This window comes from Aplysia californica, unplaced genomic scaffold, assembly GCF_000002075.1.
Source record: "Aplysia californica isolate F4 #8 unplaced genomic scaffold, AplCal3.0 scaffold00866, whole genome shotgun sequence".
Lineage (NCBI taxonomy): Eukaryota > Metazoa > Mollusca > Gastropoda > Aplysiida > Aplysiidae > Aplysia > Aplysia californica.
The window spans coordinates 204673-217243 of NW_004798136.1; the positions used below are offsets into that span (position 1 = coordinate 204673).

The 12571-nt window shown below is 43.2% G+C and overlaps 1 protein-coding gene across 4 annotated transcripts in view; it reads right to left on the minus strand.

Annotated features, from left to right (window-relative positions):
- Positions 1 to 12571, minus strand: part of LOC101856472 — a gene marked incomplete at its 5' end in the record, with an annotated part of 80142 nt that overhangs the window by 40074 nt on the left and 27497 nt on the right. For 3 of the 4 annotated variants that reach the window (XM_035972824.1, XM_035972823.1, XM_035972822.1), the window contains 5 exon segments: positions 1009 to 1276; positions 2123 to 2742; positions 5455 to 6441; positions 7468 to 7528; positions 9285 to 9339. In XM_035972824.1, the coding sequence (XP_035828717.1) occupies positions 1009 to 1276; positions 2123 to 2742; positions 5455 to 6441; positions 7468 to 7528; positions 9285 to 9339 (1991 nt within the window). 4 annotated transcript variants of the gene reach the window in all.

Below are 12571 nucleotides of genomic sequence, written 5' to 3' on the forward strand. Positions count from 1 at the left end.
CACCCCCCACCCCCTTTGTCCATATATTTCTTTGTGATGTGCTATAAATCTCATTCTTAGCCAAGCCCGGTAGAAATACGCGTCACCTTATCTTTTCCAGTTTCCAAGTTAATTCACGGACATAACCCCAATATTGTATTCGAAATCACTGAAGCTTCATCAGTGTTATCTCCCCTTTGAAACTGCTAAGAAATATCACTCTTCCTATAATTTACATTCTGGTAGTATTTTGAATTATTTCCCTTGCACTCCTCTGAAATGACACATGAGTTGCGCCTTTCCTTTTACACTGCTACACATGCAATTTTCAAGACGCTCAAGAACAGACAATAAAAGAAAATCTTCAAGGTGTATATATTTCACCCAAAAGATATATAAAAAGGTACAGGCTAGGAAGATGGTTATCTGAGTGAGCGTCATGCAGACATAGAGAGAGAATATTATACTTTACACAAAGTACACTTGAGAGAAAGAAACACTGCGGGAAAAGTGTCAGCAGCAGTTCCACAAGCAAACTGCTTATAACTGCATTCAAAAGCAGACGTCATAAAGGCAGTCAAACGTCCACAAAGTGCAACTGTCTAAATACAGACCCCCAAATCATGGAAGCACCATAAAACGGTGCCCTCTTAAAGACTCAATACAATTTTGTAAAAACATCATCCAATGTAGTCCAAATGCTACTGGGCAGAGTTCATAAAGAAATAAGCATCCCACAGATGACTTACTAGTCTATATATTGAAAATCCTTCCATCTATTGTCTAAACCCGTCATATTTTCTATCAGAACCCCATTAACGAAGGGACTTCAAAAACCCATACAGAGAGGGGAAAAAACTGATCTACTGCTAATTATAGTATCAACACTATGTAAAAAAAAAGAGGATAATGTCTATATATGTCTCCAGTACATCACAACTGTTCTCCAGCCACGGGCAGCAGTACCAGAACAGTGAGATGAGTGGTGAGAGAAGTAGAGGCTGAGGAGAGGATAGAAGCCTGACCTACCTTGCGAGACACAGGCTTGGGCTGCTCCTTCTTGGCCTCGGCTTGGATCTGCTGGAACCTGGCGAGCATCTTCTTGGCAGTGTCCTTCTTGGGCATGCCCTCGGCCCAGTCGGTGTCCTCCTCTCTCACCACGTCCGGAAGGTGCTCTGGCTGGGACTCAAACACAGATGGTTCGTTCTGCGGCTGGTACTGGCCGGGCAGCTCCGAGGGGTGCACTGAGCCGTTGTCCATCTGTCCCGTGGGGGACATGGGGGTGCGCGGAGACTTCCTGAAAGTAGCCAGCATTTTGAAAAATAGTACGGTGTATCAAACCCAAATACTCCCCCCAAAAATCACCTTTTAACTTCAAGCGTAAAACTTAAAAGTTCGTAAAGTAAAATACACCGCAAGAACTATCAAGTCCCTAAACATAATTATGATGTGTCCGTGCTGCGTAGCGTTTTCTCATTTCAGAAAAATAATTTCCCTATCAACACTTCTTTTAAGACAGTCAAACTGATAATAAAGATGAAGGTATATTTAAGTACCTCTAACAACACTGTTTTAAAATTTGTTCCACCTTTTAAAAAAAAATTTACGATTTTTACATGGGCATGACTTCAAACTACTCTGATAAAATTAATAGTTATTCTGAACTTAAAATTACTTCTCTTGCCATATCTATGTATAAACTAGACATAGATATTTTAAAGTCCTTTCTCAGACTCAAAAAAAGCTACAGACATTCCTTTTTTTTTTTGGCATATATTTTTTTATCTACACATGGACAAAACAAACCAATTGAGGAGTGCACACACACACACACACACACACACACACACACACACACACACACACACACACATACACACAAACACACACACACACAAACACCCACTCACACACACACACACGCATACACACACACACACACAAACACCCACTCACACACACACACACACAAACACCCACACCCACACACACACACACACACACACACACACACACACACACACACACACACACACACACACACACACACACACACACACACACACACACACACACTGCACTACGCATACACAATACACATACACACACAAACACACAAACAGTGGCCTTGTTTTGGCCGTACCTCTGCTGAGCTATTCTGGGCTCCTCACGGGGTGGCGTGAACTCCTTGACCCTGCCCGCCGATCCGGGAGAGGTGGCCTGGGCACTCTGAGACTCCATCTGCTTCCAGCGACTGACCAGATTGCGCGCGAAACCCCTCTCGGGCAACTCCTCCTCGTGCTTGGGGGGCTCAGAGCCGCGGACCACGTCATCGCGCTCTACCGGCTGGTTCTCGATGATGCCCGACTCGGGGGGCCGGTTGTAGTCGGCCTGGAACTGCTGCGGCTGGCTTTCAAACACGCCAGACTCGGCGGGCGGCGGGGTGAACTCCTTCTTGGCGCGCGGGGAGCCCGGGGTGCGGCTCTCGCTCTCCATCTGGCGGAAACGCTGCGCCATGTTGCGGGCCGTGCCGCGCTCGGGCAGGGCTTCTTCCTGCATGTCGCCAGAGTGGACCACCTCGGCCTTGACCTCCGGGGTGCTCTCGTAGACGCCAGACTGGCGGGCCCCGGCATCTTCTCTCGGCGGGGTGAACTCCTTCCTCCTGCCGGGGGACAGCGGAGGGGACTTGGCGGTACTCTCCAGCTCGCGGAACTTGGCAGCCACGTTCCTGGCAAAGCCGCGCTCAGGGACATAATCGTCCGCCTGTGGACAGCAGCAGCAACACAACCACTGTTAACTCCTTAACTTCATTTGAAACATAAAGAGGCAAGCTCAAATATAATTGGTGAGTAATTCAACTCATGATAGTAATACGTCAAATGAAACATCAAATTTAGTTCAAGGACAACAGACCATAGTACATGGCAACTTCAAACCCTGTTAGAGATTATGTACACAGACTTTTATTTCAGTAGTTTGCACTCAGAAAAAGCTTTGCACAATCCACGCCCCTCCCAAAAACCAACAACTGAAAAAAAAATCAAACAAATAATCAAACTCCCCCTCCAACTACATGCTTAACCAAATGGAAAAGAAACAAAATACACTTTTCTCTAAAAATTTGTTAGAACCCCTAGAAAATGTAAATACAGTACCTTACAACATTCAGAGAAAAGGAGATGAGCAGTAAATAGATAGCAATAAACAGCCTCAACTCCTCCAACAATCATGCCATTTCATATTGAGATTACACTGAAAGTAGCAACACTACAGCTAGAAATTAAATACTGACACAACAATAGGGTGACAAAACAAAATGAGAAAAAGTAGCAGAAGTGACTGGATAAAAAGAGGAGAGTACATTTAAGAGTGACAAATATGACAAAAACTATTCAAAATTTAAGCTAACGGCATTTCACATTTTCAGGTCCAGACAAACTATATTATTAAGCCTTATTGAGACACCAGATATAAGAAACGATCTCCTGGAACAATGACCATGGGCAAAAACATTAACTCTGGTTGGGTTTTTTCCTTGAAGAAGATGGGGTGGGAATGAAAAAAGAGGGGGGTGGGTGGGGGGAAAAAAAGGGGGGGGGGGAGCGGGGTAAATAAGTTTACATCCTCTGAAAATAGTCAGGATGTGGAGGGTTTTTAACCAGTCTACAGAACAACTCAGCAATAACGACAAATCTAATGCAGACAATAACGCATTGCTTTTCCACTCGAGAGAACAAAAACATACCAAAACTTTTTTTTTTTTAAATAAAAAAAAAAGCTTCCACAAAAACCCACAGGGCACGGAATAGACAAAGGAGGAAGTCACAAACAACACCAGAGGAAATCACGTCGATAGGGTGGGGAGAAAATACAAAAAGACAGCCTGAGGGGGCAGGGCAAGATTAACGCCTATCACTATCTGGTCTGTTAATTCCACTGGAAGAGAACAGAATATGTTTTCACAACATTTTCTCATTTATTGTTTTGGAATTACGTTCGTAGAAAACAATTACAGAGTCAACAAAGGGGAAATCCCTTTTCCTCATTAAAATACCTCTGATTCTTGCCACTGGTTCCTTTGTCCCTAACATGAGGAACAGACACTTTGAATATTCAACTGATACAGGATTCACGAGAACAAAATTCACCAAACACAAGAACAACACCAATCACCCCCATTTCTCTCCCCCAAAACTGCGGGGGGGGGGGGGGGGAACTAAAACGAACCAAATGCCTTCTGGTGTTTCCCTATTAAAAAGGCGGTCACTATTCTTTATTTTAAAAAGGTAACCAAAGAAATACCCTTTAACAATTTTCAATACAGGTCTACATGATATATATTTTCTGAGTACCCTACTGAACATAACCAAAGGATTTTTCTTAAAAGGTTGTGTTCCATGGCTGATTTTTCATTCATCCATCAATCAAACTAACAATTTCGATAAACAATCTAAATCTAATGCAGACTAGGAGTTATCGACACATTTAATTAAAAACGTTTTCTCCTTTTTGCAGAATATACGTTCCCTGTGACAAAACGGTAAAACACAGTATTCATGAACCTCAGTGTAACGCTGATTCATAATTTACAACTCAAAAGATTATCGGTTTTCGAAAGAAAAAAAAAACAGAACCTGTTTATCTTTAAAAACAATCAATAAGCCGTTACTTCATTAACATTAAACTCATATATATCTATGGATAAGGAAAGCGAATGCCATTGGTTAGGGGTTTAAATTTGTTAATGAAATGTCAACAGATATTAAAAAAGGGTCAATTCATTGCATGTAAGTCTTGGGACAAGACAGTTGGTTATTGAGTTTGTGAGAACAAAAATCACCGGTGCAATCGTGCGAAATGCGGAAATACCGACAGAAACTTTGCCCGTTTGATATTGTTACTTACTTTCGCACCACTTAAACCCCATAAACCTACATATGAATAGATATATTTAGAGTTGGCCATTTGGGGAGAGTATAGTTAAAAGAATAAAGAATCAAGAAACTTTTTTTAGAAAGACACATTAAAACACACAACAAACATGTAACCCAGAGCATAGAAGTTCACGACCATCAATCAACCATTACAGGTGCTACCTGGTGTTGCGCAGTTTGTCTATTTATTATCATCTCACCCCACCGGGAGAAGAAAAGGGGGCAGGGTGGGGGGGGTGTATAACTAAGTAACCAGTATCTTTATAGTATAATCCTGCTTGTTTTCCCAAACATCTACTTCCTAGTGCGAATGATCACTTAGAAAAATAAGAACTTAATGTGTCATACTCCTGACAATTGAAACGATGAGGTAAATCTATACAATAATCTCCTGTTTCAGCAAAGTCAAAGAACGTGACAAAATAAAGAAAAAAGAAGTAATGTTAGACGCAAGCTGGTCAGAAAGTAGATGTGAGTCCATCCATGCATCAGGAACAGCGAACGACACCGAGGAGGAAGGAAAAAACGAGCCTGTTGTTACCTCAGATTGGCTTACCGATGTGTCTGATTTGACAACATTTGGGTCTTCCGCTGGCTGGTTTTCAAACACACCAGCATCCACGCGCGCCTCATACTGCTCCACATGTCCCCTGGGCTCGCTGACGTACTCCACGCGGCCCGATCTGTCCGGGGTGATCTCCCTCTTGCCTCGCGGGCTCGAGTACTGCGAGTTGTCCGTGCTGATCTGGCGGAACTTGCTGGCGATGTTCCTGGCCATACCCCGCTCGGGCAGCTGCTCCTCCAGGTCTTCTCCAGAGCGCACCACGTCCGGGTTGTACTGAGGCTCCGACTCGAACACGCCGGAATCGGCCTTGCCTTCGTAGTGTTCCACCTGTCCACGCGGCTCCGACACATACTCCACCTGTCCGGAGCGGTCCGGGGTGATCTCCCTCTTTCCAGACGAGGACGGCGTGCTCTGGTTCTTCTCCAGATCCTTGAAGCGGGCTGCGACATTCCGGGCAAATCCCTGCTCAGGCAGCACCTCCTCCTGCGCGGAGTACGACGTGACCACCTCGGGGTTGGCCTGGGGCTCCGACTCGAACACTCCGGCCTCGGCTTTCCCCTCGTACTTCTCTACGACGGTCCGGGGCTCGGACACGAACTCTCCACCCGTCCCATGGGCCGGCGGGGTGATCTCCCTCCTGTTGCGCGGCTCGTTGCTGTTCTCTACTTGACCACTCAGGAATTTGGCCCTGATGCTAGACGCGGTGCCCACAGCGGGCAGGTCGGCCGTCATATCCTTATCGGCCTCGCGGGCCACATCGTCCCGGCGGACGGGCACACTCTCGTGCACCCCTTCCTCTTCCTCTTCTTCGTTCTGCCACTGGGTGAAGGCCTGGGGCTCGCTCTCGTATACCCCGCCCTCGGCGGACAAAACTTCCTGCTGGATATCAACCTGGGCGCGAGGGGGTGGCTCGGGCTCCCCCTCAAACCTCGACTTGACCGACGACATCTCTGAGAAGTGAACCTGAGAAATGAACGGGCATCGCTGTAAAACGAGAACTAAAAAAAAAAAAATTTAAATAAATAACATAATCCATTATTAACATAGGCATGCTAGCAGAAGCTGAAAGCATGCTTAATGACATGCAGAACCGCGAATTGACAGGCACAGATGCATAGATTCAGAAAAATAAATGCGAATCAGTTACTCAATGGAATCGTAAAGATTACACAATGATGTGAAGTCATGAAAATGTGAAGTCTAAAATTTTGGGACCGAATGAACAAGAGAAATGCACCAAGCGCATTTGTGGGTGTGAAACGTCTCAGAGAGGCACCGTCGCCCCCTCTAAGATGGGGTTTTGATTCTCTTCTGAGATCTTGGTTTCCTTACTTTTCACACAGCTTACTTCCAAGTCGTTGTTCATTGGCCGTATCCCTTGACTGACTGTATAGTCAATAACTGCAGTTGCCCCTCTTTTATTGAGACAATTGGAAATGTTTCTAAAGCGATTTAACAATTCCACAAAACATCGCATATCTTGGAGCTAGTAGATCATGTGAATCCAAGGACATAAAGTCATTGTCGCACGCCAGAAACATTGAACTGACACATCCTCGAAACATCAGCTTAACCCATCAGAAGAGCAACACGAGTAGAGCCTTGCAATTGAAAGTGTCCCAAAAAGCATACTACATAAACCCTTTTCCCGTACACTTTAGGGGAAGACGGAGTTCCAGAAAAAAGAGCCGCTATCAGGAAACGAACTGTAAGGGAATTAAATTTCCATTCCCATACTTATTTCTTGTGCTTCATTTAATCTGAATTTTCGCATATTTTCTTTCTAAGCATAATGAAGCATGCTCTTGGAGGCGTTTAAGGGGGGTGACATTTCCTTTTTAAGAAGGGCGTGTTTTAGCATGTGCATGCGATTGTGTGGGATGAGACGAATGATTCATGCGTGACAGAACAAACACGGAGACAGACGGATGAATAATATAGCACAGCGACCGGTGAGAAGACCGACCGGCCGTCCCACGAAGCACTCACTATATCCTGCTCTTCTGCTCCTCTGTTGTTGTAATCAGCATTCTGACTATTCCGATCCGCCCTAGGAGAGAATTTACACAAAACATTACTATAGTTTGTTTTGCTGTAGTAAAGGCTTATATACGGCACTAGCAACACAATTAGGTCATATCGGTGCCAAAAGATTAAGAGGTGTAACAAGAGAGCAACAAACACAAAAAGGAAGAGAGATTTTTCTCTTTTTTTGTAAGGGTTTTACGGCACTTGCAACACAATAAAGTCATATATGTGCCGAAGATTAGATGGTTACAAGGGGGTAACAAACACAAAAAAGAGGAGAGTTAAGGACGACAGATGTTTGATAGGAAAGAAGGAGTAAACCACACCAGAGCACCCCCCAACCACCTGCTTACAACGGTTTGCTTGGCAAGTGCGAGTTTTTATAAAACATCAAGCACTTCAGTTCAAGGTTGGAGTAAGCAGAGGTATCTCGATAACAATATGATAATGGCCATTTAGCGTAAGGAAAAGCAAGGAAGACACAATAGACGGAAAGAAAAGATATAATGTAGAGAAGTCACACCTGCTGACAGCAAGAGGTTTATAAGAATGGACGTGGCAAGTAATGTTGACGATAGAGTATAATATTAAATGCCAAGATGGGTTAGAAACAATTTGCAGAATATAAAATTATCTTTTTTAAACTTCAGAATCATAATTTGTTTTAGTAGAGGTTTTAAGGCGCTCGCAACTGCATAAGGTCATATGAGCGCGAAGGGGTGGATGTTAACAGAGAAGTCCTTACAGGGAATCGGGCTTACTCTGCTCATCTCTCTAGCTTCAACAGTACAAAATCTGTTTCGACTTTCAAGGCACCCCGGAAATAGCGAGTCACAAGAGTGTGACAAACATACAAAAGAAGTAGAGGAAAATGACGATAGCATGGATTAGGAAAGAAAAAGCAGCAGTTTCCTGTTGTAGTTTAGGCACAGTTATGAGCATAACATTGTTGAACCAGCCCATTTACAATTCTACTGTTCATAAGAACAAGAAATGTCTCCCCTTTGGCAATGGCCTAAAGACACTTCAGCCAGTGGCACCGCCCCGGGGGGTCAGAATCATAAGTACATTGAAACATCATAAGATATACCGGAGAAAGTGACCCATAGTTCTCTTTTAGGATGAAAGGAAATGTAATTCGTTGTCATAAATATATTTAGAGCGTTTACGGTATAAACATGCTGGCGTTCAACCATAGACATGATAACATTCGAAGACATGGGGGAAAAATCATTTAATGCCCGATAGACAAGAGGGAAATTGAGTCTGCGTAACAGCAACATCCTTCAACCAGCCAACCCATATTTAACTTTGCGTGAAAAGAAGTAAATTGCCTCGAGACCGGTCATTTACTGCAGGGAATAAGAAAGATGGACAAACATAACAGAGGAAAGAAAAGAAGTGATGCCTACCAGTGGCGCAAACAAGCAATCCCCAAAACAACGTGAAGAAGGGAAATTGATTGCTTAAATTTGCGAGCTAGTGAGAGACAAGTACAGACGCAACGGCCAGCATTTAGTTTTAGTAAGAGTTTCACGGTACTTGCACCAAATTAAGGTCATCTAAGAGCCGAAGAATAGATTACGTGTTACGGGCCAGCATTTAGAGCATGGCAGGGAAACAACAACAACAACAACAACAACAACAACAACAACAACAACAACAACAACAACAAAGATGGATAAGAAGAAAACTACCATCGACAAGTAAATACCTCATAGCCCGCTAACCCCTATAAACAATTAACCACAACACACAACAAGCACTGCACCACTTACCATTGGTCTGATGTGTAGCTCTCAGAGGTGATGTTGGAGTTTTCAAGACCACCGTCTGAAAAATAAAATTATAAAACACATGTCATATTGTACAGCCTGATTTGTTCCAGTTTAAGGCGACACTGTGAAAACGTGGCAGAATCCACACAGGAACAGACTAAGATGAAAGTTATATAGAAAGGAAGAAGAAGGACTATACAACATCAAAGAATGCCCCATGAAATGATCCGTTACAGGAGATCACACAGAGACCCATCAATCAACCTTCTTAACATCTTCAGGGTTTCCATTTTGAAGATCAATACTGATGAGAGCGAAGCAATCTCCACAGAGCTCATCGACATAATAATAGGCATTTGGCATTTAGTGCATGAAAAAAAAAGAAGAAAAAAACACACACATAATATAGAAAAGGAAAAGAAGGGCCTACCAGTATTTCCCCCCAATAACACCCTTCAAGTGCAAGCAGCACACCCACATACTAGATACCGTACAGAAACAAGGGTGCTATAATCCAACGTCAGGAACGAGCGGGACAAAATCAAACTCCCAGAAGACACAACCTCAGCTGAGAGCGATAATCCATCTCCAGAAGAGCAGACGCCTGAATACGAGATACAGCACAGCGAACGTTTCTTAGCATGCACACGTAATAAATAAACGGAACAGCAGAGCATCAGTCAGAACGAGAGGCTTCCGTGCATTCTCAAAACGATAACGATGAGATGAGGCAAGAATCAGATTACAATCAGGACAGGCACGGCGGTCTACGTTGTATGCATCACAGAGCAAGTAAAAGGGACATAAGGTCTAAATGTAACATTTGTAAATCTGTTACGCCTCCATCTACAGAGGGGGCGTGCTATTTCGGTCCTGTCTATCAAGGCAAACCAAGGCTGAGTGAGATGCAACATCCCAGCATAGAAAATGACACGCTCAGACACGTTGCTATTGTTACTTTGTGCTGTCAAGAAGACGTGAGTGGTGCTTACAATTTTATATCGACTGTTACTGTTTTGGTACCACGATGGCGAGTCAGAGTCAGGGTTCCAGAGCATTGTAGCACTATGCAGATGATAAGCATTCATCTTTATGTCAAAATCTGTTCATGACAACTGAACAACCATCTCATTTCGTTTATTTACTCTTTAAAAGCATGGCTGTAACTTTGTACAAAAAGCTCACGGTAACTATTCTGTCCTTTTCTCTACCTCTGCGTGTGCACTGTTAACCCTGTCAGGCGAACGACATGCGATATCGCGAGTTGTCACTGATATTTATCGCTCAACTCAAAACGAATCCGATAACTGAATGAAGTCACTAACGCTCCGCCCCACAGCGTAGTCTATTGGAGACAGACCATTAACACATCCAACAATCGAGTCCGGCCATAACAATAATATAGTCATGAGCGAGACAATTTCATCAATGACATTATAATTGTTTTAAGAACCCATGATCGGTAGAGGCGTTTTGTCATCCTCAAGTGCCAGATATGAGACAGACATTGGTGATCATGGTTCGCAAATCATTCCTTTACTCGGATGCTCTCAAAAATGATTTATTATCCTGATATTTTCCTTGTCACCGTTTAGGCTTTCCAAGTAAGTTGCTCAGGATCAACCCCTGCCTCGTTCGCCTTCAATTTTACCGGTGTGAGATAGACGTTCAAGGCTTTTATGTCTATTCAATTCAAGAGTCTCAGAAACTGTATCTTTGTCTCTTCCCAATTGTTTTCACCAGTGGGCGACATTTCGTACAAACAACAATAACAACAACAACAACACAAACAAACAAGCGCACACACACACAGAGAGAGAGAGAAAGAGAGAGAGAGAGAGAGAGAGAGAGAGAGAGAGAGAGAGAGAGAGAGAGAGAGAGAGAGAGAGAGAGAGAGAGAGAGAGAGAGAGAGAGAGAACTAAACAAAATAGCGTTGTCAGCTGTATCTCCATGAGAGAGTTTTTGTGCTTCTAGTCTTCTTTACTTAAAAGTCAAAAAGTTTTTGTTGGTGCTGGTGGATTTTACAAAATTAACTCGCTGTTTATCTTTACAGCGATATCGAGGGAGTGGACACGCTAACACTATCTCACTTCCAAGAAAAAAAATGTTTTAAAGATTACAGCTTCGATTGACGGATAGTAAATGATTTACGCCCCCATCAACACCATTTCAACCATTTAACAAGAGGGCTGCTTCGACTTCGATTGCCTCGGCTGATCAAGGAACAGTATCCCGGCAGAAAGAGGGAGACACCCGACGAAACAGACTTCTATGAGTGGAAATCGACCTCGGCAGGCAACAGTTTACTAATACAATACAGACGCCACTCTACTGTTTTTGAATTTGTTTTACTTTTTCCTTACAATAATAAAGAGAACATAACTAGCTAATTATGCCACTGTTGTTTTGGTTGGGGGGTTTTTTGTGTATAATCAACTCTGTAATCCTTCCCTTTCCTTGCGACGCAGGGGAGAATATCGTCGTCTTACATCCACTAAGGAAAAGAAACTCTTTATAAAGCATTAGTCTGATTACTTACAGAACTGGTGTCCCTTCGGACCATTGCGAGGTACTTACTAAATGGAACTCAGACCTTGACGTCATACGCAACCAAATAAATTTTGTTTTGCATTAGTAAAGACTAAGTACATTGACACAATAAGGGTATTTAGGGCCAAGAAAGTGAAAGACTGCTGGACAAAAACAACGGAACAAGTAGGACCTAACAGTAGCAACCTCTAACCATACATCAAAGGACCCTTAATAATTTACGTTTCGTTTTAACATGTTGGTTCGAAACGCAGCATACGATTACTTTTACCTGAAACAAATCACTAAAAGCTGCGAATGTGGTCTCAGACATACACAAACTAAATTCAATGTTGTCGGGTATTACCTCTGGTATAACCATCAAATCGATAAAGTGGGCATCTCCAAATATTATAAGCTAGTTTAATCAATTGTACATATTTTCAGGATTATATAGAAGTACATCGGCACTTAAATGGCCATTTAAAGACGTGGAAAAAGCCAGACGGATATCGATGAATAACAGAAGGAGAGAAAAGAAGAGGTAGACCTACCACTGGGGCCTCCAGCCACCCACCCGAAGGGTGTCGATACCTCAAAAGTTATTTTAGTTTAGTTAGAATAAAAATGAAGCACGTCAACTAGAGAAAAAATAAGATCACGAGACAAAAACAAAAGGGAACAGAGAGAAAGCGAGAGCGAGCGAGAGAGAGAGAGAGAGAGAGAGAGAGAGAGAGAGAGAGAGAGAGAGAGGAGA